Source organism: Trichosurus vulpecula (genome assembly GCF_011100635.1).
Source record: "Trichosurus vulpecula isolate mTriVul1 chromosome X unlocalized genomic scaffold, mTriVul1.pri SUPER_X_unloc_5, whole genome shotgun sequence".
Classification (NCBI taxonomy): Eukaryota; Metazoa; Chordata; class Mammalia; order Diprotodontia; family Phalangeridae; genus Trichosurus; species Trichosurus vulpecula.
In genome coordinates this window covers 1,145,651-1,172,246 of record NW_023494381.1, presented here as the reverse complement: position 1 = coordinate 1,172,246, position 26,596 = coordinate 1,145,651, and the positions used below count along the sequence as shown (strand labels likewise).

Genomic DNA, 26,596 nt, shown 5'->3' with positions numbered 1-26,596 from the left:
ACAAACCCAGAGACTATATTTACACAATTACAAAATACTTTTCCACAAATAAAGACAGATCTAAACCACTGGAGAAATATTAATTGATCATGGGGAGGCAGTGCCAACATAATAAAAATGACAATTCTACCTAAGTTAACTTACTCATTCAGTGCCATATCAAACTACCAAAGAATTATTTTATAGAGCTAAAAAAATAGTAATAAAATTCATCTGGAAGAAAAAAAATCAAGAATATCAAGAGAATCGATGAAAAAAATCATGAAGGAAGACAGTCCAGCAGTTCCAGATTTCAAACTATATTACAAAGCAGTAATCATCAAAACAATCTGGTACTGCCTAAGAAATAGAGTTGTGGATCAGTGGAATAGAGGAGGTACATAATACATAGTAGTAAATGACTACAGTAATTTAGTACTTGATAAACCTAAAGATGGGGGAAGAGCTCAGTATCTGACAAAAAATTGCCAGGAAAAACAAGAAAGCTGTTAGGCAGAAACTAGGCACAGATCAATATCTCATACTGTAAACCAAGATAGCATCAAAATGGATAAATGATTTATACATGAAAGATGATATAAGTAAATTAGAAAAGCATGGAAAAACATACCAGTTAGATTTACAGATAAAAGAAAAGCTTATGACCAAACAAGAGACAGAGAGAATTATGGAAAGTAAAATAGATAATTTTGATTATATTAAATTAAAGGGGTTTCCACAAACAAAACTAATACAACAAAATTAGAAGGAAAACAAGAAACTGGGGAAAATGTTTACAGTAAGTTTCTCTGACAAAGGCCTCATTTTCATTTCTTAAATATTAAGGAGCTCAGTCAAATTTATAGAGTCATTTCCCAGCTGATAAATGATTAAAGGATCTGAACATGAAGTTGTCAGAAAAAAATCAAAGCTATCAATAGTCACATGACAAAATGTTCTAAATCACTACAAATTAGGAAATGCAAATTAAAATAACCCTGGGATACCATCTCACACCCATCAGATTGGCTAACATGACAGAAAAGGAAAATTACAAATGCGAGAAGAGATGTAGAAAAATTAGGACACTAAAGTACTGTTGGTAAGATCTGTGAATTAGTCCACTCATTCCAGAGAATAATGTGTAACTATACCCAAATGGCTATAAAATTGTGCATACCCTTTGACCTATCAATACCACTACTGGGTCTGTATCCCAAAAAGATCATAGAAAAGGGAAAAGAACCTATTTATACAAAGATATTTATAACAATTCTTCTTATGGTGGCAAAGAATTGGAAATCAAGAAAGTGTCCATCAATTAGGAAATGGCCAGACAAGTTGTGATATATGATTGAGATAGAATACTACTATGCTATAAAGACAAGCAGGATGGTTTCAGAAAAACCTGGGAAGACATACGAAGTGATACAAAGTGAAGTGAACAGTAATGGCAATATTTTAAGGATGATCTATTGTGAAAGACTTAGCTACTGTGATCAAGACAATGTTCCAAAGGATCCATGGTGAAAAATGCTATCCACCTCCAAAGAGAGAATTAAAGGAACTCGGACTATAGATTGAAGCACACTTTTTAAAATTCCTTCATTTTATTGTTTTATTTTGTGCTTTTTTGCAACATGGCTAATGTGGACATATGTTTTATGTTATTTCACATACTTTACATACTTCAATATTGAATTGCGTGCCTTCTCAAGGAAGGGGGAGGGATAGCAGAGAGGAAGAGAATTTGGAACTCAAATTTTTTTAAACGATTGTTAACATTTTTAAATGTAATTGGGAAACACTTAAAATAAATAAAAATTAAATAAAAATAAAAGTAGTTGAACCCCAAAATCAAAGCTGAAATTAGAAAAAATAATTGCCCCTCTTTTAATATGATAAATAAGTGGAGTATGCACTGAATAGCTAAAGCACTTCATAAACAAACAAAAAACCCCAAAAGATACTTAGAGCACTGTCATCCTATGAACACCATTTATATTGAATTGGCAAAATTGACATAAACTGTCATGAATATGACTGTCATAGCTAAACTACAGTTAAACAGAAAAGGAGATTCTGCTCGTGAGAGGGCAGATGCCAGTTTTTTCCCAATTATAACCGGCACTTGATGGCATTTTAAAATTACACCCTTGTCAGCAAGAACTCGGAAAATCATGTTTTAAGTGTGTCATACACCAACATCTTGAGACTTTTTGAATCTGAAGAAAATTGAGATCAATGAAATTCTATGAAAATCAAATTCCAGACCATTCATTAAATGATGAAGCACTCATTTAAAATTTAATCTTAAAACAAACATCATTTAAACAATTCAAGGATAGTAACTTCGTCTAGAATTTACAAAAATATTCTTAAGCATTTCCAAGTGTTTGGTACAATAACAGACTTTCAAAACAATGGTACTAAGATACTAAGAGATCGTGGGGCACCTCTGGAATCAGAGAGAATAAATTTTATTAATTAGTTTTTAGTGTTAAATGGCATGAAGAAACCAGTATAGAATCTTCTGTAAAGTCCTTTGTTCAAAGATGCTTAACACTTTCAGAAGGCAAGAAGAAAGATCCTTTAAGAAATTGCTTTTAAAAATATTAACAGACAGCTAAAATTGTTAAAGGATAACCTAGCTATTTTATGTAAGATTACTTTTGCACTAAAGCCAAGCTGATGTGAAGAATTCATTAGCTAGAGGGAATGATATTAGAAGCTTCACTGCCATGATGATGTACACCTGAGCTGGAAACGAATGACCAGATCTTTTTTGCAAAGGGAGGAGGGGGCAGGAAATTAGAGTGCCGCCCCCCCCAATCAGGGCGTCCACTCTATTATGGAAAAAAGGGAAGATGTTAATGTGAAGGCAAAGGAAGTACAAAGACTGCAGGTCATTATGATTAGCAGGATACATAAATGCATAACATACTAGCTAATGAGGATAAGCAGCTGAATAAAGGCTTCCCAATTCTGGACCAGGGAAGCAAGCCAGAATGGCAGGTCTTATGGTCAAGCCACAGTGCTGCTAAAACCAAAGCACAATCTGCAAGGTTTCTGGCTTTGATAAAGGAAAATGAAGGTTTAGTCCGGTGATTAACAGTAGCTGAAGTTTAATATGAGAAATACTTCCAATCTGTACATTTTCCGTGTGAACCTCCTTGATCTCAAGGATGTTCTGTTTCTTTTATTGGGTCCATTTTGGTATCTTCCAGTTCTTTTATTTTCTCTTTGAACAGGGAGGCATGATTAAAATCCTGGAGAGTAATGCATTCCTCCAAAGCTTCCTTGGCTTCAGTAAGCATTACTTTTACTCCAGGCAGCTAAATAAAGATTTGAAAAAATAACTTTATTAAATTTGTTATTAAAACTTGTAGTAAAGTGACATTTGTAGGCTTAACATATCAAACAATTCAATGACAAAAATCTAGAACAATGACATCAAGCAGAAAGACATCAATTTTAGGAAAAAAATGTATGGATCCATTTTTAAAGACACAATTTGACCAAGATTTTGATGCTCTTATAGTTATTTAATCAATAAATGTGAATTTTTAAAGTATGCTATAATTTTCTCGATCTTCCCTCGAGGCACAGTTCTCTGACCATGGTTAGAACAAAAGTCAAAAGTTAAAGCACACACTAGCCGTGACCATTTATTATATTCAGTTAGGAAGGGACTTACTCTGAGTTCTTTTTTTCTTGCTTCAGCAGAATCTTCAGTAGCATCAGCAGTGACTATGGGCTCCCAGATCTCTGAAATAATTTCTGCAACCTGATAAGAACAAAGAAATTGTGGTGGTTATTTTCTCCCAAGTATCTCCTATTTTCTCCAAATTTTCTATTGTTTTCCCCAATATTCTCTCCTTGAGTCTCTTCCCTCCTCCCTCTCCCTTGATGTTGTCACTGACTCTCAATAGCTTCAATGATCACCTCTATGCAAATTAGTTCAAAATTTATAATACTACTCCCGACTTTTCTCCAGAGCTCTAGCCCTGAACTTTGAACTACCTACTGAGTATCACACTTGGAGGTATCATGAGCGCCTACAAGTCAGTACTGTATATTCAAAACGTATCCCTCCCCTTGATTTATTTTTGTTGATGGTACCACCATTCTCCAAGTCACCTGGGCTAGTAAGCCGAGAGTCGTTTTTGATTCTTCCCCATTCTGTATATCCACTTACTAGTCAAGTTCTACTGACTGTACAGTAGCAGTGAATCTCCCATCTATTCCTTCCTTTCCGCTTCTATCACAAACAGGCTAGTTTAGTCCATACTCTATTTCATCTAGATTGTTGTATTATATTCAAACTAGCCTTCCAGGTTCTCATCTAAATCCCCCTTTAGAACATCCTACATGTTGCCAGAGTAGTTTCCCTAAAACATTACTGCGTCCATATTACTTCCCTACATTAAAAAAAAATAATTACTATTTAGGAAACACTCATCATTGCTAAGCCTTCTATTCACTAGATCCTCCTTGCCTAAAAAAAGTACAAACTCCTGCCTGACATCCAGAACTTTCCACCAGCTCGATCCAACTTCCCTTTACCACTTTACCTCAGACTACTTGCTTTGCCTGGGCTATGTTCCAGGTAAACTCTACTACTCACTTTGCCCCATTTTTACCCTGCTCGCTCCTGCTTCCAGGCCTTTGTCATGCTTTCTCTAATGCCTATAGTGGCTATGGAAAGAAGCTTAAAGACACAAGGGAAAAGAGAAGGTATTTGTTAAAATTCAAAACATGAGAAAACAGTATTACCCTGTTATATTTTACAAAATAATCTGAACATTTTTCAGAAAGTAAGAAAAGTCTTTAGAACTGAGAAAGCATATTTGTTTTCATATTGTGAAGAAAAATCAAAGAGATTATTTTCTACGTGAAAATATTTTCTATTATTCTCTATAATGCTTCATTATTAATTCTAAATACGTTTTCATGAAGCAAAAACAATGTAGTTGGATTTAGAGCTATCATCTTATGAAAGGTCATTTGGAAAGAATTGTTGAAAATGCTCAAATCTGTTTAATAAAAATTAATGAGGCCATGCTTATTAAACTAAAAGATAAAATTCAAAATGTAAAAATCTATGCAATCCTGTCTCTTGCTAAGACTTCAGGATGCCAAGGAAGATTGTCCTGTAGTAAATGGTATGCACAGTATTATAATTCATTTCCAATTTCAGTGGGCTTAATTCTTAGTAGCTGGTTTTTTAGAGATAACACACATTATATATACCTTTCAAATAAAAATTTTCTATAATTCGTGTAAAGGAGAGAGGGAGAGAAATGTTTGCTTCCCAAGTAACAATACTATGAAGTGATTTGAGAGTTCTTTGGGGACACTAAAATTTTTTTAAATTATTTTTAAAATGGATATTTGAAGCATCCATATACCTGTTTTTAAATGGACGGCTTATTGGTATATTTGGATTTCTTTCATCTGAGATAGCAAGATTTTACCTACTTGGTTATAGCACTTCTAACACCTTCAGGATGATTTTTCCCACCAGAGATCCTAGGTTTGAATCCCTGTTCTACCATTTATTACCAGTTTATCTAATGGGATAGGACCAGGTAACCTAAGTCTATGATACACTGATACATGCAATTTCTTTCTGCTTAAGTCCCCCACCTGATGAAAGCATTCTCTCCATCCTCAAATTTCTTATGGTGCTTTGCCTAAACCTCACTTTTACTTTTATCAAAGTATCACTTGTGACATCTTCTCACTTTGGATTGTATTTATTTTTGCTGTCCTAGTGCCTATCGCATTACAATGTATACACAAGTTGCTTAAAAAAGATTTGTTTCATTCAAGAATAGAAACTTACTGCACAAAAAAGTCCTACCCAGACTCCACAGAAAAATAATAAAAACATCTGAAATAAACATTGCTATTGAAAACTATACTAAATATTTTTAGATCACTGGCCTAGGGGGAGAAAAATAGAGAAAAAGTTAATCTAATAGAATGTCTCAATATATATATATACACATATATATGAAGCAAGAGATGTACATGATAAACAGGAAATAATAAAAGAGGCAAGGTGTTGGAATTAAGAGGGGCTGGGGAAGGCTTCCTGTAGAAAGTGGGATTTTAGTCGGGACTTAAAGGAAGCCAGAGAGGTCAGTAGCTGAAGCAGAGAAGAGAGAGCATGGGGGATAGCCAGAGAAATTGCCAGTAGCTAAAAAAAGAAACAGCCAAGCAACCTCACCTTGAAGAGCCCATAGATCAGAGAGACCACTTGCCACTTGCTACCAAAACTGCACCAATTCAAAATGTTTTGAGATATAGACTAAAAGTGATTGTGGAGCTGGGACTTCACTAGGAACTACGGAGCAATACCAAAAAAAAAAAAAAAAAAAAAAAGAAATTAAGATAGGCACTGTCATCAAGATACTCACAATCTGGCACCTAGGTGGCGCAGTGAGTAGAGCACCAGCCTTGGAGTCAGGAGGACCTGAGTTCAAATCCAGCCTCAGACACTTGACACACTCATTAGCTGTGTGACCTTGGGCAAGTCACTTAACCCCAATTGTCCTGCCTTCTCCCCTCTTCTACCCTCTGAGGTGGTTTCGTTTGTATTTTGTTTACAGAGTCCGGTTGTTTCTTAGAAAAGCCTTTGTCAAAGCAAACTAATTAAAATAAAGTTAATTCATTAAGAAAACAGGAAAATATATTTCCCTTTTGGAGAGGGAATCAAAACAAATATGAATGATATATATTTAGACTTCCCTTCTTCCCTCTTCATTGGTATCCAAAGACTTGATAATTAGAATCAACTGTTGACCTATAAACTCTTTTGTCATCTAATTTTCTATAAAGGCAAAATCTCCTCTTTTTTCTTCTGTAACAACTGGAACGTTCTGAGTATGACTAAATCAAAAAGAATCAAATAAAAGCAGAATATCTTTTAAAATACATCAATAGACAGTATGTTTTTAAATCACTAATAAGTCATGAAAAAGGCCAGCCTCCTTTTAAAATTTAGTATTAGAGAACTTATAGAGATAAGTTTATACTGAAGCCATTTATTGGAAAAAAACTATCATCATGAGCTTTTACAAAATAATAAATAATTCAGGAATGTATAAAATTAATTTGAAATTCAGTTTTCACTTTTATAATGGGGAAACATCAGCACAAAATACATTCTGGTGACATGGATAGAATGTTGGACCTGTAGTCAGGACAACCTGAGTTTAAATCTCACTTCAGATACTTACCAGTTGGGTGACCTTGATCAAGTCACTTAACCTCCCTCAGCCTCAGTTTCCTCATTTGACAAATGAGGGTAACAGCACCTACTTCATAGGGTTGTTGTGAAAATCAAATGAGATTACACTGAGAAGTGCTTGCAAAACCTTAAAGCACAGTATAAATGCTAGGTATTATCATCATCAACATCATTATCACAAAATCTCTCTATGACTTCATCAGTGGTCTCATTTTTTCAGGTAACCAATTTGAAATAACTAAATTATCTTCAATTCATTCACTCCTTTGTCCCCTACATTCCACTACTTGTCAAGCCCCATCAATTCTTCCTTCATAAAATCTCTTACTTCCAGCTGCTTCTTTCCATTCCCTCTGCCACCACTGTCATCCAAGCCCTTATTCCTGAGCTGAATTCTTGCTATCGCCTACCTGGGCCCCCTGCTTCCAACCTTTTCAGCCCATTCTGTACACATCCAGGCACACATCTATTTTCGTAATGCAACACCAGCTTTACTCAAGCCAAATCAGGACATGTTTATTAAGCCCCTGCTACACGTGTGGCACTACAGGAGGGACTAAAGTTTTTTTTTAAAAAACCCCAAAATCAAGAGTTACCATCAGCTGGGGAGATAAAACATACATGTAATTTGGAAATGTAAGGAACATGAATATAATTTCTTAAAGGAGTACTAGTGAGAGTTAAGGACTTGCTGATACCCCAACTGTTTATTTTTGGAGATGAAAGAAATCAGTGGCTTTAAAATTAATTTTTGAAACTTGGCAAGCACTATTGAATAAGTTAATAGAAACTTAAATTTACAAGCTGTCAATTAGTAATTAGTTGGGAGCCAGACTTTCCAACCAATTACTGTTTTCCTAAGACAACCTACTTCAAATACCATCTACTATATACATGTACATGAGAAATTGTTACAACACTACTAATCATTGCCTATTTCTGGAGGCTTTTTCAGGTGACACTGTTCCCATCAAGAAATATTTCTATGGAGTGGTAAAGGTCATTCCTCCCCTTAGAGAGACACTTACAACTTCACACCACCTGACCCCTCTAAAGTTCAAGATGAAGAGAAGAAAATAGATGATTCATAAATGTGGCCTGATGGTGCTACAGTTTTTTGACATACTAAGAAAATGTGCATCTACTTTCATTAAAGAACAGAACAAAGTCAACATGGTTTTGTTGAATGTGGCATCAAGGCCCAAAATTACATGAACATATTGATTGACAGACATGGTAAAATTCAGTGACAATTAAATCAATCATTTTCAATCATCTTTTAAGACCCCTAGGATCTTGGAATGTCTTTAAAAAGGGATTCTCTAATTCAATAAACTTTCCTTTTCATAATTCTGTCATTCCAGTAAAAATAAATATTTCCCACAAGGGACACAGGATGGCATAAATGGAAGGAGCAAGACACTCAGGAGTTACAAAACCTGGGTTTGGGCCCAGTGCGCATATTTATTATTAGCTGTATGACCTTAAGCAATTCATTTAGCCTCTCTGAATCTCAGTTTACACATCTGTCAAATGAATAGAACAATCCTGCCCAACTCACAAGGTCGTGGAGAATACTAAATGAAGCTAAGTACGTAAAGTGCTTTATAACCACAAAGCATTAAATCAACTGTATCATCATAATTACCCATTTACAACATTTGCAAGTGTGCTTGATGCTTATGATGTAACTTGACTCAATTGCAGTAAGGCAAGGCTGGAGGTGCAGCAGACACAGAATCATAGCCACCGAGGCCATCTAGTCTAACTGAGGGTGCTGAACCCAGAACCAGTAAGCCCCATGTTTAAAAACTGTCTCCTGTACTGCCACTGGTGTGATAATGGATGGGCAAAGCCACCTTCTTGAGCCTCAGCTTCCTCAGCACTAACATGGAGATGATGATAATACTGGCAGTGTACCAGGGCTGATTCCAAAGAAGACACTAGTACTTTTCCCACCTTGACATTTTATGTAAACCTCAGTCATTTTCATTTTAAAGTTTGCGGAAGGTTTTATTCATATCAGTTACTAGACTGGGGCATTCTTTACTCCAAGTACAGAACTCCATCACTGCATCCCCGAGCAGCCACGACGCTTTCTCACTACAAGTTTCTCCAGATATAAATGCTCAAATACAATATATCTCCAGTAGTGTTACTATGAATATTCTCCTCTTTCTTCGAAGCCTACCAGTGACTAAGAGCTTTAATTTTATTCCTAGAATCAATATTTTGATGATAAAAGAAAGAAGAAAGGAACTTTTTACCTCAGCAGATATTCTGCATAGATGAGAGTTTCTGGCAAAATCTGCTCTAAGAAAGCTTCCCCTTCATCTCCTTTAGACTTCAGATATTCACAAAGAACTGTCCAGTACAAAGCAATTTCAGGGGTTAGTGTTTCCACAGGGATCAATTTCCTTGTTTAAAAAAAGGCCATTAATTTATCATTGAAAAGTAAAAACCTAACAAAGTACATTCTCTAAACAGGAAGTAACAAAATTTTAAGGCTGCTATAATTTTTTTAGCTAAAGTTCATTTTATTTAGCCTCTCCCATCTCCGCCCCTAAAGAAAGCAAAATGATCAACATGGTACCGGAACAAGCTGTTGGCTAGTATAAAACCAAAGTAACAAAAAAGAAAGTGAATGGATTATGACACACATCTAACAGAAGTTTTAAGTAGGAAAGAACAAGGAAGATAAAAAGGGTAGCCACACAACCACAGAGAGACAGAGACAAAGCAAGCCCAGAAGTGTCACACTCATCTCAAAAACAGATGGAAAATAAAACTAAATGTAGTAATCTGCCTATCATGGACATGTAGCCACATCAGAAACTGAGCCCTCCCCCCATGTGTGTCTATCAAGGAAAGCTGTATCTAATTCATTGCATCTTTCCCTATCTACAAGCTTACAACTCCTACCCTGAGGGGGAAGGAAGGAAAGAGAGAGAATAAAAAAGAATGATACTCTATTTACCTGCCATCACTGTTTTTATAGACTTCCATCAGTTCACTAAGAGGAATTGTGGCAAACAAGGCCTTCAAGATTGAGTCTGCCACTTCAGGGCAGTTTTCTATATCCAGTCCATGAAGAACTTGTAAGATATCTCCTTCATTAAAATGTAACCAAGCCTGCAGAAGTTTCTTCTGCATAACTTCTTTCACAGCCTCTGTTTATGTAAACATTTAAAAATACCATATAAGTAATCTCTACCTGGCTTTTACTGCCTATATTTTCAATAAAGGTTAGTTTAGTTAATTCATTATCCTCAAAATCATAGACAAGACCTCAAAGACTACCTAGAATGACCCCCTCATTTTGCAAATGAGGTAAATGGGGTCCAGAAGTAAAGTAACTTGCCCAAGAATTGGAAATTGAGGGGATGCTCATCAATTAGGGAATCACTCAAGTTGTGGTATATGAATGTAATGGCATAATATTGCTCCATAAGAAATGATGAACAGGCAGATTTCAAAAAAACCTGGAAAGATTTACATGAACTGATGCGGAGTGAAATGAGCAGAACCAGGAGAACATGGTACACAGTAACAGCAACAATGTGCAGTGACCAACTTTGCGAGCAATGGAATGATTTAAGACAATTCCAAAAGACTCATGATGGAAAATGCTATCAGAGAAAGAAATGTGGAGTTTAACTGCAGATCGAAACGTGCTCTTTTTTCTTTTTTTTTCTTTCTCATGGTTTTATTCTGATTCTCCTTTCATAACATGACTAATGTGAAGATATTTTTAATATGATTGTACACGTATAGTTTATATCAGATTGCATGCTGTCTTAGGGAGTGGGAAGGGGAAAAATTTGGAAAACAAAATCTTATGAAAGTGTTGTACCAGAAGCGAGCGAGACACACAACAGAGTATAAGTTTTAAGTGGAGAATTTATTAGCCGGCGGCCATCGGGGTACGGCACCACAAATCAATGGTAAATGTGTTGGGGTGATGGCTTGGCTTATATAGGATATGGGGGTACAGAGTGGGGGAAGAAACAGGAACAAAGGTCCTGGCTGATCAAAAGATTCAGTCAGGTTATCATACTAGTGGGATAATCTCATTTACATTCCTTGGTGGAGTCACGGAGCCCCAGGGTTATCTGCTAGACAGGGTCTGCCAGGTTATTCTTCAGTGGGATGGTCCTATCTATAGAGATTCCTTGGTGGAGTCATGGAGTCCCAGGTGGTTTGCTAAATGCCAAAGATATCTGAGTCCATTCTTTCTGGGGGTGCTTGTCAGTAGCTAAGGGTTTCTCAGGGGTTCCGAATTTTCCTTGTATTACAAAAGTAAATGTTGAAAACTAAAACTAAATATTTTTTTTAAAAAAGAAACAAACAGAAAGTAAAGTGACTTGCCCAAGATCACAGAATTAAATGTTAGACCTGGAAAATAAGTATCCTGATATTTCTAATAAAAGTGAGTAGAGATCAAGAAAGTAAATCAACAAAAAAGACAACCAAAAAGGGGGCGGAGCCAAGATGGCGGCTGGAAAGCAGGGACCAGCCTGAGCTCCCTGCCGAGCCCCTCCAAAAACCTATAAAAAATGGCTCTGAACCAATTCTAGAACGGCAGAACCCACAGAACAGCAAAGGGAAGCAGGGCTCCAGCCCAGGACAGCCTGGATGGTCTCTGGATGAGGTCTATCCCGCACGGAGCTGGGAGCTGGGAACGGAGTGGAGCAGGGCCCAGCCTGAGCGACTTGGACCATCCAGACCAGAAGCCGGGCGGAGGGGGCCCTAGAGCCCTGATTCAGTGAGCTGCGGCAGTTATGAGACTTCTCAACCCACAAACACCAAAGACTGCTGAGAAGGTTAGTGGGAAAAGCTGCGGGAGTGGAAGGAGTTCGCGGTTCGGCTTCCAGCCCCGGGGGCAGCGGAGGTGGGGCAGCTACGGCTGCTGCTGCTTCCGGCTCCAGGCCCACCTGGTGGGAGGAATTAAGTGGCGGATCAGAGCAGGGGTGCACAGCCTGCCGAAGATCTGAGCCCAGTTCGGGTTGGGGGTCCTTGGGGAAGGAGCAGTGCTGGTGCGGCAGAGCTGGCACCTCCCCCCCAAACGTGGAACATAGAACTCTGTAGTCTACAAGCAGTCATACCCCACAGAAATGAGTTTTTCAGTCAATTTAGTTGGCTGGGTTTATGGCCAGGCAGCGAAAACGCACCGAGATTCAGTCTCAGACTCTGCATTCTTTCTTTGCTGACAAAGAAGACCAAAACATACAGACAGAAGAAATTAATAAAGTCAAAGAGCCTACAACAGAAACCTCCAAGAAAAACATGAACTGGTCCCAGGCCATGGAAGAGCTCAAAAAGGAGTTGGAAAAGCAAGTTAGAGAAGTAGAGGAAAAATTGGGAAGAGAAATGAGAAGGATGTGAGAAAACCATGAAAAACAAGTCAATGACTTGCTAAAGGAGACCCAAAAAAATACTGAAAAATACACTGAAGAAAACAACACCTTAAAAAAACAGATTAACTCAAATGGCAAAAGAGCTCCAAAAAGCCAATGAGGAGAAGAATGCCTTGAAAGGCAGAATTAGCCAAATGGAAAAGGAGGTCCAAAAGACCACTGAAGAAAATACTACTTTAAAAATTAGATTGGAGCAAGTGGAAGCTAGTGACTTTATGAGAAACCAGGATATTATAAAACAGAACCAAAGGAATGAAAAAATGGAAGACAATGTGAAATATCTCCTTGGTAAAACCACTGACCTGGAAAATAGATCCAGGAGAGATAATTTAAAAATAATTGGACTACCTGAAAGCCATGATCAAAAAAAGAGCCTAGATATCATCTTTCAAGAAATTATGAAGGAGAACTGCCCTGATATTCTAGAGCCACGGGGCAAAATAGAGATTGAAAGAATCCATCGATCGCCTCCTCAAATAGATCCAAAAAAGAAATCTCCTAGGAATATTGTCGCCAAATTCCAGAGCTCCCAGATCAAGGAGAAAATACTGCAAGCAGCCAGAAAGAAACAATTTGAGTATTGTGGAAACCCAATCAGAATAACCCAAGATCTGGCAGCTTCTACATTAAGAGATCGAAGGGCTTGGAATGCGATATTCTGGAGGTCAATGGACCTAGGATTAAAACCTCGAATCACCTACCCAGCAAAACTGAGTATCATGCTCCAAGGCAAAATATGGAATTTCAATAAAATAGAGGACTTTCAAGCTTTCTCAGTGAAAAGACCAGAACTGAATAGAAAATTTGACTTTCAAACATAAGAATCAAGAGAAGCATGAAAAGGTAATCAAGAAACAGAAATTGCAAGGGACTTACTAAAGTTGAACTGTTTTGTTTACATTCCTACATGGAAAGAGGACATGGATGATTCATGAGACCTCAGTATTAGGGTAGCTGAAGGGAATATGCATATATATATATATATATATATATATATATATATATATATATATATATGTTTATGTATATATATATATATGTTTATGTGTATATATATATATAAGTGAATGTGTATGTATGTATATATCTATGTGTATATATATGTGTGACACAGGGTGAGTTGAAGATGAAGGGAAGATATCTAAAAGAAATAAAATGAAATTAAGGGATGAGAGAGCATCATACTGAGAGAGGGAGATAAGGAGAGATAGAATGGGGTGGATTATCTCACATACAGGTGGCAAGAGGAAGCAGTTCTGTGGGAGGAGGGGAGAGGGCAGGTGAGGGGGGAATGAGTGAACCTTGCGCTCATCAGATTTGGCCTGAGGAGGGAATACCATACATACTCAGTTGTGTATCTTACCCCACAGGAAAGAAGAGGGAGGAAGAAAAAAAAATAAAAAGGGGGGGATGATGGAGGGGAGGGCAGATGGGGGTGAAGGTGATCAAAAACAAACACTTTGGAAAGGGGACAGGGTCAAGGGAGAAAATTCAATAAAGGGGGATGGGTTGGGAAGGAGCAAAATGTAGTTAGTCTTTCACAACATGAGTATTATGGAAGGGTTATACATAATGATACACATGTGGCCTAGGTTGAATTGCTCGACTTCTTAGGGAGGGCGGGTGGGAAGGGAAGAGGGGAGAGAATTTGGAACTCAAAGTTTTAAAATCAGATGTTCAAAAACAAACAAAAAAAAGTTTTTGCATGCAATTAAAAAATAAGATACACAGGCAATGGGGCGTAGAAATTTATCTTGCCCTACAAGAAAGGAAGGGAAAAGGAGATGAGAGGGGAGGGGGGTGATAGAGGGGAGGGCTGACTGGGGAACAGTGCAACCAGAATATATGCCATCTTGGAGTGGGGGGGAGGGTAGAAATGGGGAGAAAATTTGTAATTCAAACTATTGTGAAAATCAATGCTGAAAACTAAATATGTCAAATAAATAAATTTTAAAAAAAAGACAACCAAAAAGCATCTAAAAAGGTGACATATACAGTACTCAGCATTCCCCAAGATTTTATTTTTGAATCATTTTTATATACTCTAATCCTTAGCAATTTTATTTACTCCCAAGGGCTCACTCTTCATTTCTACATTAATGACCCCTAATTCAATATTCATTGCCCTGATCACTTTCATGAACTCTAAACTTATATTTCCAATTGTTTGTTGAGTACTTGTACCTCAATGCCATGTTAAATGTTAAACCTTGGTGGCTAGTGCTCTTTCTCTCCATTTATATCTACTCATCTCCATATGTTATCACCCCCAACCCAAACTGAAACACAAGATTGTTGAGGATAGAAATTATTTTACTTTTGTCTTTGTATCCCCGGTCTCTGGCACACAATAGATGTTCAATAAATGTTTGTTGAACTGAATCCTAACAATGACCCTGTAAGGCAGGCAGAAATAAATTTTGTGTTCATTTAACAGATGAAGAAATTGAGGCTCAAGGAGCACGTGATTTGCCCAGTGTCACAAAAATAAGCTAGCTCAAACCTAGCTCTTTTAACTAAATCTACTGCTCTCTTTTTAAAATTAAACTTTATTTTTATCATGATCTTATCATCAAAACATTAGGAAAACTATTAAAATAAAAACATAATTTTTTACAATTCTATCAATAGAAGCCAAAAAAGGTTTTGACAAAATATAATGCTTATTTATGTTTTTTTTAAAAAAAACAATACTAGAAAGCAAGTTATAAAACAATTTTTTTCTTAAAGAGTAGCTATCAAAAACCAACAGCTAGAATTTTTTTGTAAAGGAGAAAAACTAGAGACCATTCAGAAAAGATCAAGGGTAAAGCAAGATGACCTTTGTTACAACTATTACTTTATGTAGTTCTAGAAATGCTAGGTACAGCAATGATAAGAAAAATAAATTGAGGAACAAGCATAAGCAAAGAGATAAGAAAAGCATCACTATTTGCATATGATATGATTTAGACTTAGAGAACTCTGGTGATTCTACAAAAAACATCAATTTAAACTAACTTCAGTGAAGTAACAGAATATAAAATAATCCTGATTAGCATTTCCATATACCGCTAAGAAAACCCAGCAGGAAATAAAAGGATGGCCTTCCAAGCAATTACATACCTACTCAAAGTCTTATTCGGATATTCAGGGCACTGAATAAATTGTTGAATTGTATTGATGAAAAACTCTCAAAAGTTAAAAGCAGCAACAGGGTAACTGCTATTTTGGATTTAGTTCTGAAACAGGGGAGATGACTGGCAAAGTATAATAGATGTAATAGGACCACTAAGTAAAAATGATTATTGCTGTTCAGTCATGTCCAAGTCTTTGTGACCCCATTTGGGGTTTTCTTGGCAAACATACTGGAGTGGTTTGCCATTTTCTTCTCCATGTCAGTTTACTGATGAGGAAATTGAGGCCAACAGGGCTAAATGACTTTCTGAGGGTCATCCAGCTAGTAAGTGTCTGAGGCCACATTTGAATTCAGGTCTTCCTGATTCCAGACCTGGTGCGCTATCCACTAAGCCACCTAGATATCTTTAATAGCTAAGAAAGAAAAATGTTTAGAAAACATACTTTTAAAAATTCAGAGGGAGATAATACGTATAAATGACTTTCAAGTATCTTGGTCATGAAAAAGAGGAAAGGTAATAGATTAATCCTGCTTTTGGCAGGAAAGAATAGACCTAAGTATGTTTATAGGCTGGAGGGAGAAACCAGCATAAAGGGAGATTATGTAAATTTATTTTATTTAGTACAGCTTTATTGATATTTTGTTTTTACATCATCTAGATTTTCCCTTGTATCCTTCCCCCTTCTCCTCTCAAAGAGCGATCCCTTCTAACAATTTTTTTTCATTTTAAAAGAGAAAAAAGAACTTTTTTTTTTTAGCAAATTGCTCTTTGGAGTCATGATTTTCTTTCTAATTTTACGTTCATTTTCTACTGCTCTGTCATTACTGTTCTATTTACATGGTTGTACTCACTGTTTATATTGTTTTCCTGGCTCTGTTTGCTTCATTTTGCAGTAGAGTTCATGTAGGTCTTTCTGTTTTCTACATTCATCATAATTGTCATTTCTTACAGCACATTAATATTCCAAAATATTCCCCCACTACATTTTGTTTAGTCATTCCTTCATCAAGACATTTGCTTCCAGATATTTGCTACCAAAAATGCAGCTATAATATTTATTTGTCAATAACCTCTTTAGGGTAGATGACTAGCAGTGAAATCTTTTGGTCAAATGGTGTAGATATTTTAGCCACTTTTATTTTCATAATTCCAAGTTGCTTTCCAGAACAGTTATGCTGATTCATACATCCCTCAACAATGTGTTTGTAGCTTCTTAATTTATCCATTTCAAAATTCAAGAAGGTTATTTCCTCAAAGCCCAACTTCTTTATTAATTTAAGGATTAATTGATAAGTTAAATTTTTAAAAAAGGTAAAAATCTGCATGGCCACTGACCAGATTAGGAAATCCCTATATGTCTAAAGGGGAGGACACACTGCTGTGGAAAACAAAAACTGCTGATATGAACCTATTTTAATAACAGGAAATATATTATCATTTAATATGTCTTTTAGCCTTTAACATATTTTGCTCCATCTTTAAAACACTTTAAAACTGAAAAGAAAATAAATTACTTCTCCTTTTCCTTTTGCTCCTTGAATTTCCCTAAAGGTTTCTGATAAAACAAAGTCAAGTAAAAATATAGTATTCTCCTGAGCCCACATAAGAGAAAAATTTGAATTGCCTTGAGAAACAAAGGACTAGGTTTCCATGCCGGAAATACAGTAAAGAAGAATATAAATTTAAATTTTACCCTTGATTTTTGCAACTTTTAAGAAGACTAAGAAAATGAATTCAAATAACGTATAAGAAGCCAAACTATTCATTAAGAAACATATTTATAAAATGAATTAACAGGAAAATGTTAATGTTCTTCAATATACTGCTCTGATTTTCAAGTTATCCTATTTGTATTTGAACCACTTGAGATCTGGTTTCCACATCTGAAAAAGATAAGTAATTTGAAATAGAAATTGGATCATAGAGGTATGCAAAAATAAGGAATGCAACCTTCAGGGAAACAGCTTCCTTCCTGTTTTTGGTATATTCAGTAAGACTGGGGAAAATTTTTCATTAGAGGAACTAAAAAGCTCAGTGAAATGAACATAGGAGAAATCAAGGATGGGGGCTGGGCGGAAGAATGAAGAAAACTTCGTAAGGGTATAAATGTATAATACAAATTGATATTGTAATAAAAACAGGTTATCCTTCACAAATGAAGAAAATATAATACTGTAAAACTCTACCTATGCCTTGTATTCTGAATTTTTTTTTCCCAGGAAAACAGCAAGTCATTATTAAACTATCCCCCTTGCAACCCTCAGCACACAGTTTGTAAGAAATCTGGTTGTTAAAAGAAATATGAAAAAAAGATTTTAATATTATCATAATAGTGTGTTTTTTCCATCAAGCGTAGAACCACCACACTCACACATCACAGTCCCAAATATGTTCATAGGAGAGGCAGAAACGGCATTTAAAGAGAACAAAAACAGGAAAAACAGCCAAAGTAGACCAAGTATATAATGAAATTAGTGCTGGAAGCAACATAACTGTGAAAGCATTGAGGAACAAAGTATTTAAAAGTGAGGAGATGTAGAAAGTTTTTTTTATTTTAAATAAATATTAACTTTAATATATTAAAGTCAACAGGTAATCATTAATAACAAAAGAAAATCAACTGATGGAATATAAATAACTACTGACCTATGTACCTACTCTCCAAAGTATACAAAATCTATATGATACACACACACACACACACACACACACACACACACACACACACATATATATATATATATATGTATAGGGCATTCTTGATGACTGTACTAGCAGAGAACAAACAAGGTCTCAAGAGCAATATTACAAAATAGACATCTTTACTGTTTCAAAACTAAATGAAAGATATAGAAAACATGAGAACCTATTGTATTCACTGTTTCTTGATTTTGAAAGATGGTGATTGGAGAGAGCCAAAAGTCACCTACAGGCTATTTTATAAGGTGTCTCCCACTCATATATCAAAATCATTTAAGACTTTGGAAGATATAACAACAAAAATAGCTCTATTCAAGGAATCTTTAATCATAAATAAGAGAGACTTAAAACAGCCTTGCCAAAGGTATTTATCACTATGATGGAGGCAATCCAGTGGAGAATCCTGTGGATGGTGAAGTCCTCCAGATGCTGCTTTTGTATAGTGTGCTAATTGCTCTAAGCCACAAAATGCTGTAGTCTCCTGTTAGAGATCTATAATCATTCAAAGTAGTTGCCTTGCATATCCACAAAGGAAAGATCAAGTAGATGAAGAATTCTTACTGGCCAGAACACAACAAACATTTAGATTAACATCCCATGGAGACTTGTCAATAGTATGCTGATGGGGTGCTTGTGCTTGGACCCTAATTCCAACATCACATTTCTCCTTAGCCTCTGCTTGAGTGCCTGTGCCTGGACCCCAGTTCTAAAACAACATCTCTCCCTAGCTTCAAAGCATTGGCCCTAGCAGTTTCTCTCTTGTTCAAGGGTAGCATTGTTGGGATTTGGGTGGGGGTGGGACGCCGCTTAGGGCTGGGTGGAGGGTGGGGCAGGGACTACAGCTTTCCGGGTATAACGCTTTTCCGGGTATATCGCTGGGCGGTGCCGGCTTAGGATGAAGCCCGTCCATATAAGGCAATGTTATAGCTCTCGCCACTGGATTGGCTGCAATAGGTTATATAATGTACGGGGATAGGGGAAGAGAGCAGAGTCGAGTCGAGCAGTCGCCGTGGAAGATGTACCAATAAAGACCGTGAGCGAGATCCTCTGGCGTTCTGTCTGGTGAATTCCGGTCTGGGTGGAGGCCAGGCCGGCCGGTGACGACCGAAGGCTCGGTGTAGGAGCAGAAGAGGTCCCCCGGGGAGGACTGCCCGCGACCCCCGGCCCAGGAAGAGGCCTAGGGGGAACGCGGCATAGCATGCCTTAGCCAAACACTTATCTCTCCTCCTGATACTGTGGCCAGCTGAACCTATAGCATTTATTAGTTTGGAATCTTTGTGTATTGCTAATTGGCTGTGCACTGGGACATAACAATATTTACTACGTACTGACCTTCCTGATATGTATCCTAGACATAGTCAAATGTATACTACGTTATATTCATCTTGTCTAACAAGACATTTGATGGAGGCCACCTGGATATTGCCAGGCAGCCGTGACCAATGGATGACTTAGTGATGTTTCACAGTCAAAACCACATCCCCAGGTAGCCCCCCTGCCTTGGGCTATTTCCCAGTGAACTCTGGGTAAGATATCTGTGCAGCAGATACAAAAAGTACATGTTCCTTTAAGAACTGACCATCCCTTAACCACTCCCTAATCCCTTCCTGAAACACCTAATTGACAGATGTCACACCCAAATCTGGTGCTTAAATGTTCCCCGTAGCCATGTAAGGTTGCAGGTTCCTTAAGAACTCTTGCCCTCTATAAAGCTTAATAAATCTTTGCCAAATTGACTTGAAGAATGTTTGAGATTGTGAAATCATTCCAGACTGCCCCGACCCTCTCCAGTATTTGGGTCTTTGAGCGGCATTCCCACTCAATGACCTCATCTGGGAACTCCAGTCTTGGGGTTCCTGGACCTGAGGTCTCTCAACCCTCAACATGTTTATCTGAGACAGACAGTATAGAGTGATGAGTTGGGCAAAGGATCAAACAGGAGAAGAAGGATAAACTAGGTTTCTTTCAGGAAACTGCAAAGCTCTTCTACCCACTCCAAGCTGCCATGAAAACAAAGGCTCCAACTTTCAATACTTACATTCTAAAAAGACTGATAATTGGCAGGGAGATATAGCATACAGTTGTCTCCAGAGAACTAAAAATAAGTCTCATACAGAGGGCAATGGAGACTCTCATGGTGGATTTGTGTAGGCCACAACATCTAATCAAAGGAGAACTTGAAAGAACAAGACTTATACTTCATCAAGGAAATGTAAAAGAAGATGGGCTCTTCATATGTTGGAGGTGAGAGGTAACAAGTGGAGATAACCAGGGCATTCCACTGGTACCCTCACAATGACAGGAGAAATCAAGGAAGTCATCCAGAATGTTGGGTAGACCGCTTTACTTAATTTTTGTGAGAAAAGGGACAAGAATTGCACAGGATGGACAGGTATAGATGCATTCCATTAAATCACAGGCGTATTTTAGTTCCCACTTCATGGATTTATTATGAGGTAAATAAAAGATAATATAAAACACATTTTGAAATTTAAAACAATACATAACTATCAATTATTAGTATATGCAAAGCAATACACTAGATGCTAAGGGAGATGTTAAGATCGACAAAACATGACCCTGACCCTCAAGGTAGGCTAATCCTAAAATACTATCAACTCTTCTAAACTCATATACATTGCTTACCTGATCTGTCATTAAGTCCTTGTTGAAGAAGCATTACTCTCTGAGCTATAGACAAAGCTCTCATAGGAACCTTTTCAGCTAAAACCTTAAAAAATAATTGACAGATAAGAGTTAAGTTCCATTAACCTGGAAATATGAAAAAACCCTTTATTTTTGCTTTACATAAACATGGATTTTACACAACTCCTTTGTCCCAAAAGAAAAAATAAGCACACCTCTATAAACTGTTTCTTACCAATTTAAAATGACAAAATAATAGATTTCCATGAAACTTAATTCCTTCAGTGAGCAACATTATATTACTACATAGTTTTTCAAATTAAATTTCCACTTTAAAGCAAGACTCATATTTTTAAAGTATCAAAGTATAAGATATTTAAATCTCACGTACCTCATATGCCAACTTCCTGACAGCCTCTTTCACATGTCTGGTACTCCCAACAATTTTTGACAAAGTCTTTGCTGATGGAGCAAAACGAGATAACACTCACTTCTGAATTGGGATCATTTTCAAGTACTATACTATATGCTTTAAAATAAAAAGCAAAAGAGAGATGCAAATCAAAACAACTCTGAGGTACCACATCACACCTATCACATTGGCTAACATGACAAAACAGGAAAATGATAAATATTGGAGAAGATGTGGGAAAGTTGGAACACTAATTCATCGCTGTTGGAGCTGTGAGCTGATTCAACCATTCTGGAGAGCAATTTGGAACTATGCCCAAAGGGCTACAAAAATGTGCATACCCAGCAATACCACTTCTAGGGCTGTATCCCAAAGAGATCATAAAAGTGGGAAAAGGATCCACATATACAAAAATATTTATAGCAGCTTTTTTTGTGGTGGCCAAGAACTGGAAATCGAGGGGGTGCCCATCAATAGGGGAATGGCTGAACAAGCTGTGGTATATAAATGTAATGGAATACTATTGTGCTAAAAGAAATGATGAGTAGGCAAACTTGAGGAAAATCTGGAAAGACTTATATGAAGTGATGCTGAGTGAAGTGAGCAGAACAAGGAGAACGTTGTACACAGCAACAGTCACAGTGTTTGAGCACTGATTTTGATAGACTTAGCCCTTCTCAGCAATTTAAGGATCTAAAACTTCCAAAGGACTCATGATGGAAAATGCCATCCACATCCAGAGAAAGAACTATGGAGTCAGAATGCAGAATGAAGCAGGCTCTTTTCTCTTTTGTTTAGGTTTTCTTTTTCATGGTTTCTCCCATTCGTTATAATTCTTCTGTGCAACATAACTAAAGTGAAAATGTGTTAATAGGAATGTATGTGTAGAGCCCATATGGGATTGCATGTTGTCTTGGGGAGAGAAGGGGGGAGGGAGGAGAAAATTTAAAACTTGTGGAAATGAATGTTGAAAGCTGAAGATAGATTAAATATCGAAAATAAAATAAAAAGCAAAAGAAAAATTTTAGCTTCTTTAAGGTTTTTCGTCGTTTGAATTACTAGAGCCATCACTTTATCCATTCATATGAAAGCAATGTAAAAAAGTAACAAAATCACAAGCAAATATTACAAAAATACTTTAGAATCGTGCACAAAGAAGATAGTTTCAATCAGGAAAGTATATTTGTACAACTGATGACCATCAAGGATTACCAGATAGTAAAGTAAGTGCACCTGTAGACATTCTTTTGAGCCTCGTAGTGATGATCCTAATCCTATGGAGGAGGAGGAACAATGGACTTGGAGGAAGTCCTGAATTTGAATCCAGCTTTACCACTTACAATTGTGTTACCTTAAGTCACTTCTCTTAACTGAACCTGTTTTCTCATCTGTAAATCAGAATAATCATATTTGCATTAGCTCTTTCAGTGATATCACAGGCCTGGCTCAAGTATCAAGTGAGATAATGTTATAAACTACAAAGAACTTTTTATCGGCGATTATTATTTATTACAAGGGACAGGCAATAAAACTGTTCCTTAATGTATTCAATGCATAATTAATGGAAATTATGTCTAGAAATATTAATTGAACATTACTGAAAAGGTAATTTCAGACCTGTATACACTTTCAGTATGTCAATAAATCTTTATATTAAGCACATACTATGTACCAGACAGTGATGGGGATAAAAAAGGGGAAAACCCCATCAAGGTGTTCATATTATAATGGGGGAGATAACATGCAAATGACTGTACATATAAGCTATATACATTGTAAATGGAAGGTCATCTCAGAGGGAAGGCACTAGGAGCAAGGGGCCAGAAAAGGCTTCCTGAAGAAGGTGAGATAACTAGGATGACAACAGTGGAAATGGGTATGTTGAAAAAAATTTGCTTAAATTTATTGCTTAAACATAAGAGACAAACTAGATACCTACATGAAACACTGCCATGTCCAATAAATTTTAAACATTCAATTTCAACTTCTATATACAATTAGAGGCCCACACACATATCTTATAGGCACTCATTGAGTCTGCTACATCATAATAATTGAAATAGCTATAAATCAGTTCAAATTACAGTTAAATTTTTTTAAAGGAATGAAGACTAAAATTCTTTGTAACAAGACACTCTGGAAGGGGGAATGGGGGTGTGTGAGAAACTTGCTCACTGTACAAAGAACATCACTCACTGATGAAGTTGGGAAAGCTTTAATACGAGCTTGCAAGTCGAGTGTCCTATGAACAGACACATTGTATAAACGCAAGAACCAGCCCTACATACGTATTCCTGACCCCAAAGTCTCTCCTGTTTCCCCATTTGCTGGGTACTGCAGAGTGCACAACCTCCCAGTATGCCTACTACACATTGCCCCTTGATATGTTCCCCCTCCCACCACATGTATCACATGACCATTAAAATGAGCCTTTACTCCTCCCAGAGGAGGATAAGTTAATATTCATGAGCTTCCTGTGCAGGAGTACTCCAAGGAAGACTTAACCTTTACTACTTAACTAACTTCTAGCACCCAAACAGGATAAAACCAGTTGTACACTGTTTTACCCAGTTCTTCTGCTGACTGTTACTCCAAATTTATGGAGACAAAACTCCTCCATTATATCTTTCAGTTTTACAGCTTGTTCCTTGTCCCGTTCCAATAACTTTGCTGACGTAACTTTTTGTGGAAACACAACTCTGCGTGCTGTTTCTTGCAGAAGGGAAGAGACTAAGCGATGTAAAAACAAAAGACATCAATAAAAATGTTTTTAAGAAAGAGTAAAGACTACAAAAATATTTAATAAATAAAACTTAGAGGCATCATAAGTCAAACAATGAAATGTGAGATGTCCCAATTACGGCTTAAGTTATTTTCTCAACGAACAGGTTTACTAAATCAACATAAAGGACTGAGGTTAAAAATTTGTCACAGTTAAGACTATAGAAAAGGTTATTATAGGTGCAAGGTCATCTAGAGTTGCAAAGGTCATTGAGTCTAGACCAATGCTCATTGTGTAGACAAGGAAATTGAGGCCCAGGTAGGTTAACTGACTTGACAAAGGCTATATAGACAGTAAATGGCATAGTTAGGATTCAAACTCAGGTCCTTGAACTCCAAACGGTTAAAAAGAAATTATACTAAGGATGCTAGAAGCCTTATGGCTTGGATTTTGAACAAATCCAAGTACATTAACAATCCATTTTAAAGGTTTTTATTTTTTTAAACATTTGTCTGTTCTAAAGAGTTCTCAAAAATGTCTCTTGACATTGCTACCTGGGAAACAAACACTTATTCCTACATTTCAAATAGTTTACATATAACAGAATAAATCGTGGTTTGAAAGGCTTCTGTAACAGCAATTAATTTTAAAAATGCAATTATTGGTAAGTAGTAAGTTGGAAACAAATCATGACATTGCACATACCATTAACTACAGGACAACCATCATCTTTGGGATCCTGAAATCTAGCAAGAGCCAGAACTGGCTGAATTCTCACATTGGGAAATTTATCTTTCTCTCTAGTAAGCATGGCTTCACTAATTTTATCAAACAAATCATCATCAATCTGGGCATTTTCCGGCATACTTCCCAAAAGTTTATTTATAAGATGGCACACTCTAAACCTAACTGCTTCGCTATTTCCTTCATGAGACTAAAACAAAAACAAATCAAAAATTAATCATAGGATACATTATAGAAATGACATTTAATTCAGTTTTTCTCCACAATATGTACACTAATTCATTCAAATTTAAGAAGTTTACATTTCTTAAGTTTCTGAAAATGTGTAGGACACTATATTGTAAAATATAAAAGCTATACCTATCTCATCTACGTGCCCTAATATACACTTTAAACCTTGTCCAAAAAAAAAAACTAGTCTTAAGAACTGATTCTTCAACGTGCCTTTCCTTGAAAAATTCAACAATATTAACATTAAACTATAACATTAGTTTTCTCATTAAAAATATACTGTAGGAGAACTTAAGAAATTTATATCTTAAATGGTCATTTTATTAATATTCTGCATAGATAATGTTAAGTTTTGGGAAACTAATTTAATATTCTTCTAAATGTTTACATATATTTTCTAAATGTTTCATTTTCTAAATAGTACATGTCTAAAGGCCTTCTTAATTCAGCAAATTTCCTCAATAAATACATTCCTAAGACATCTTAATAATGAATCATATAATGCCTCCAGGAGAAAAGTAAACAATTAATTTAAAAGGGAACTTTCTTCATCTTCTTCATCATCTTCTTTCTCTGATTGGTGAAATGAAGTAACAAACTCAGCAGCAAAATCTATTACTTGCTCCGCAGCTCATAGATTATCATAGCATATTTAAGGTAGTGAACGAATTCTTTTTTAAAATTTTTTTTTGTTTTCTACCTGAAAGACAAAATAAATCCCTCTTAAACATATTTATAAATCTGCTTATTCTCAGAATTGCCTTAAGGCCATAACAAATATTAAATCACTATTCAGACAAATTAAAATCTTTGTTTTTTTCCTAAATGAAACATTGGCAATCATCAATCGACATCTTACTCCAAGGGAATAACCTTCCATCAGTATATCACTAAGAACTCAGATTTTTATAGGGCTCTAAGGTTTACAAAGCTCTTTTCATAAATTATTCTGTATTCATCCTAAAGACAACCCAATAAGGTTGCCTATGTACACCTGCATAAGTGGCAAAATGAAAAAAATTAAACCCAGATTTCACAATCAAAATCTCAAGAGTTGGCAGGGACCTAAACATCCATCTATTCCAGCCCACAAAATTTCAACATTTATATTCTTATCATACAAGATACTGAATACAAACCCTCCAGTGGACAGCAAGTCCACTCCAAGAAACTCCAATGTATCAAAAAATATGGGCAACTGGATTTTCACTGTATATGTATACTGTGGTGCTTAATCAATGATTACTGATTGACTGATTATGATTCCTCTAAATATGTTTGAATCTGTCCAGAGAATACTGTAGTTTTGGTGAAAAGTACCCTACAGAAAAACTATACTCTTTTATGAGGAACACAAACACAATACTA

General features: G+C 36.4%; 1 protein-coding gene across 1 annotated transcript in view; it reads right to left on the bottom strand.

Annotated features, from left to right (window-relative positions):
* LOC118833237 (condensin complex subunit 3-like) overlaps positions 1 to 26,596 on the bottom strand; it is an 89,757-nt gene that overhangs the window by 52,243 nt on the left and 10,918 nt on the right. The window contains 12 exon segments of the mRNA XM_036740602.1: positions 3,134 to 3,163; positions 3,165 to 3,314; positions 3,677 to 3,766; positions 6,732 to 6,876; positions 9,505 to 9,654; positions 10,215 to 10,407; positions 21,120 to 21,204; positions 21,511 to 21,607; positions 21,609 to 21,648; positions 24,959 to 25,187; positions 25,734 to 25,861; positions 25,864 to 25,905. Coding sequence (XP_036596497.1) covers positions 3,134 to 3,163; positions 3,165 to 3,314; positions 3,677 to 3,766; positions 6,732 to 6,876; positions 9,505 to 9,654; positions 10,215 to 10,407; positions 21,120 to 21,204; positions 21,511 to 21,607; positions 21,609 to 21,648; positions 24,959 to 25,187; positions 25,734 to 25,861; positions 25,864 to 25,905 — 1,379 coding nt within the window.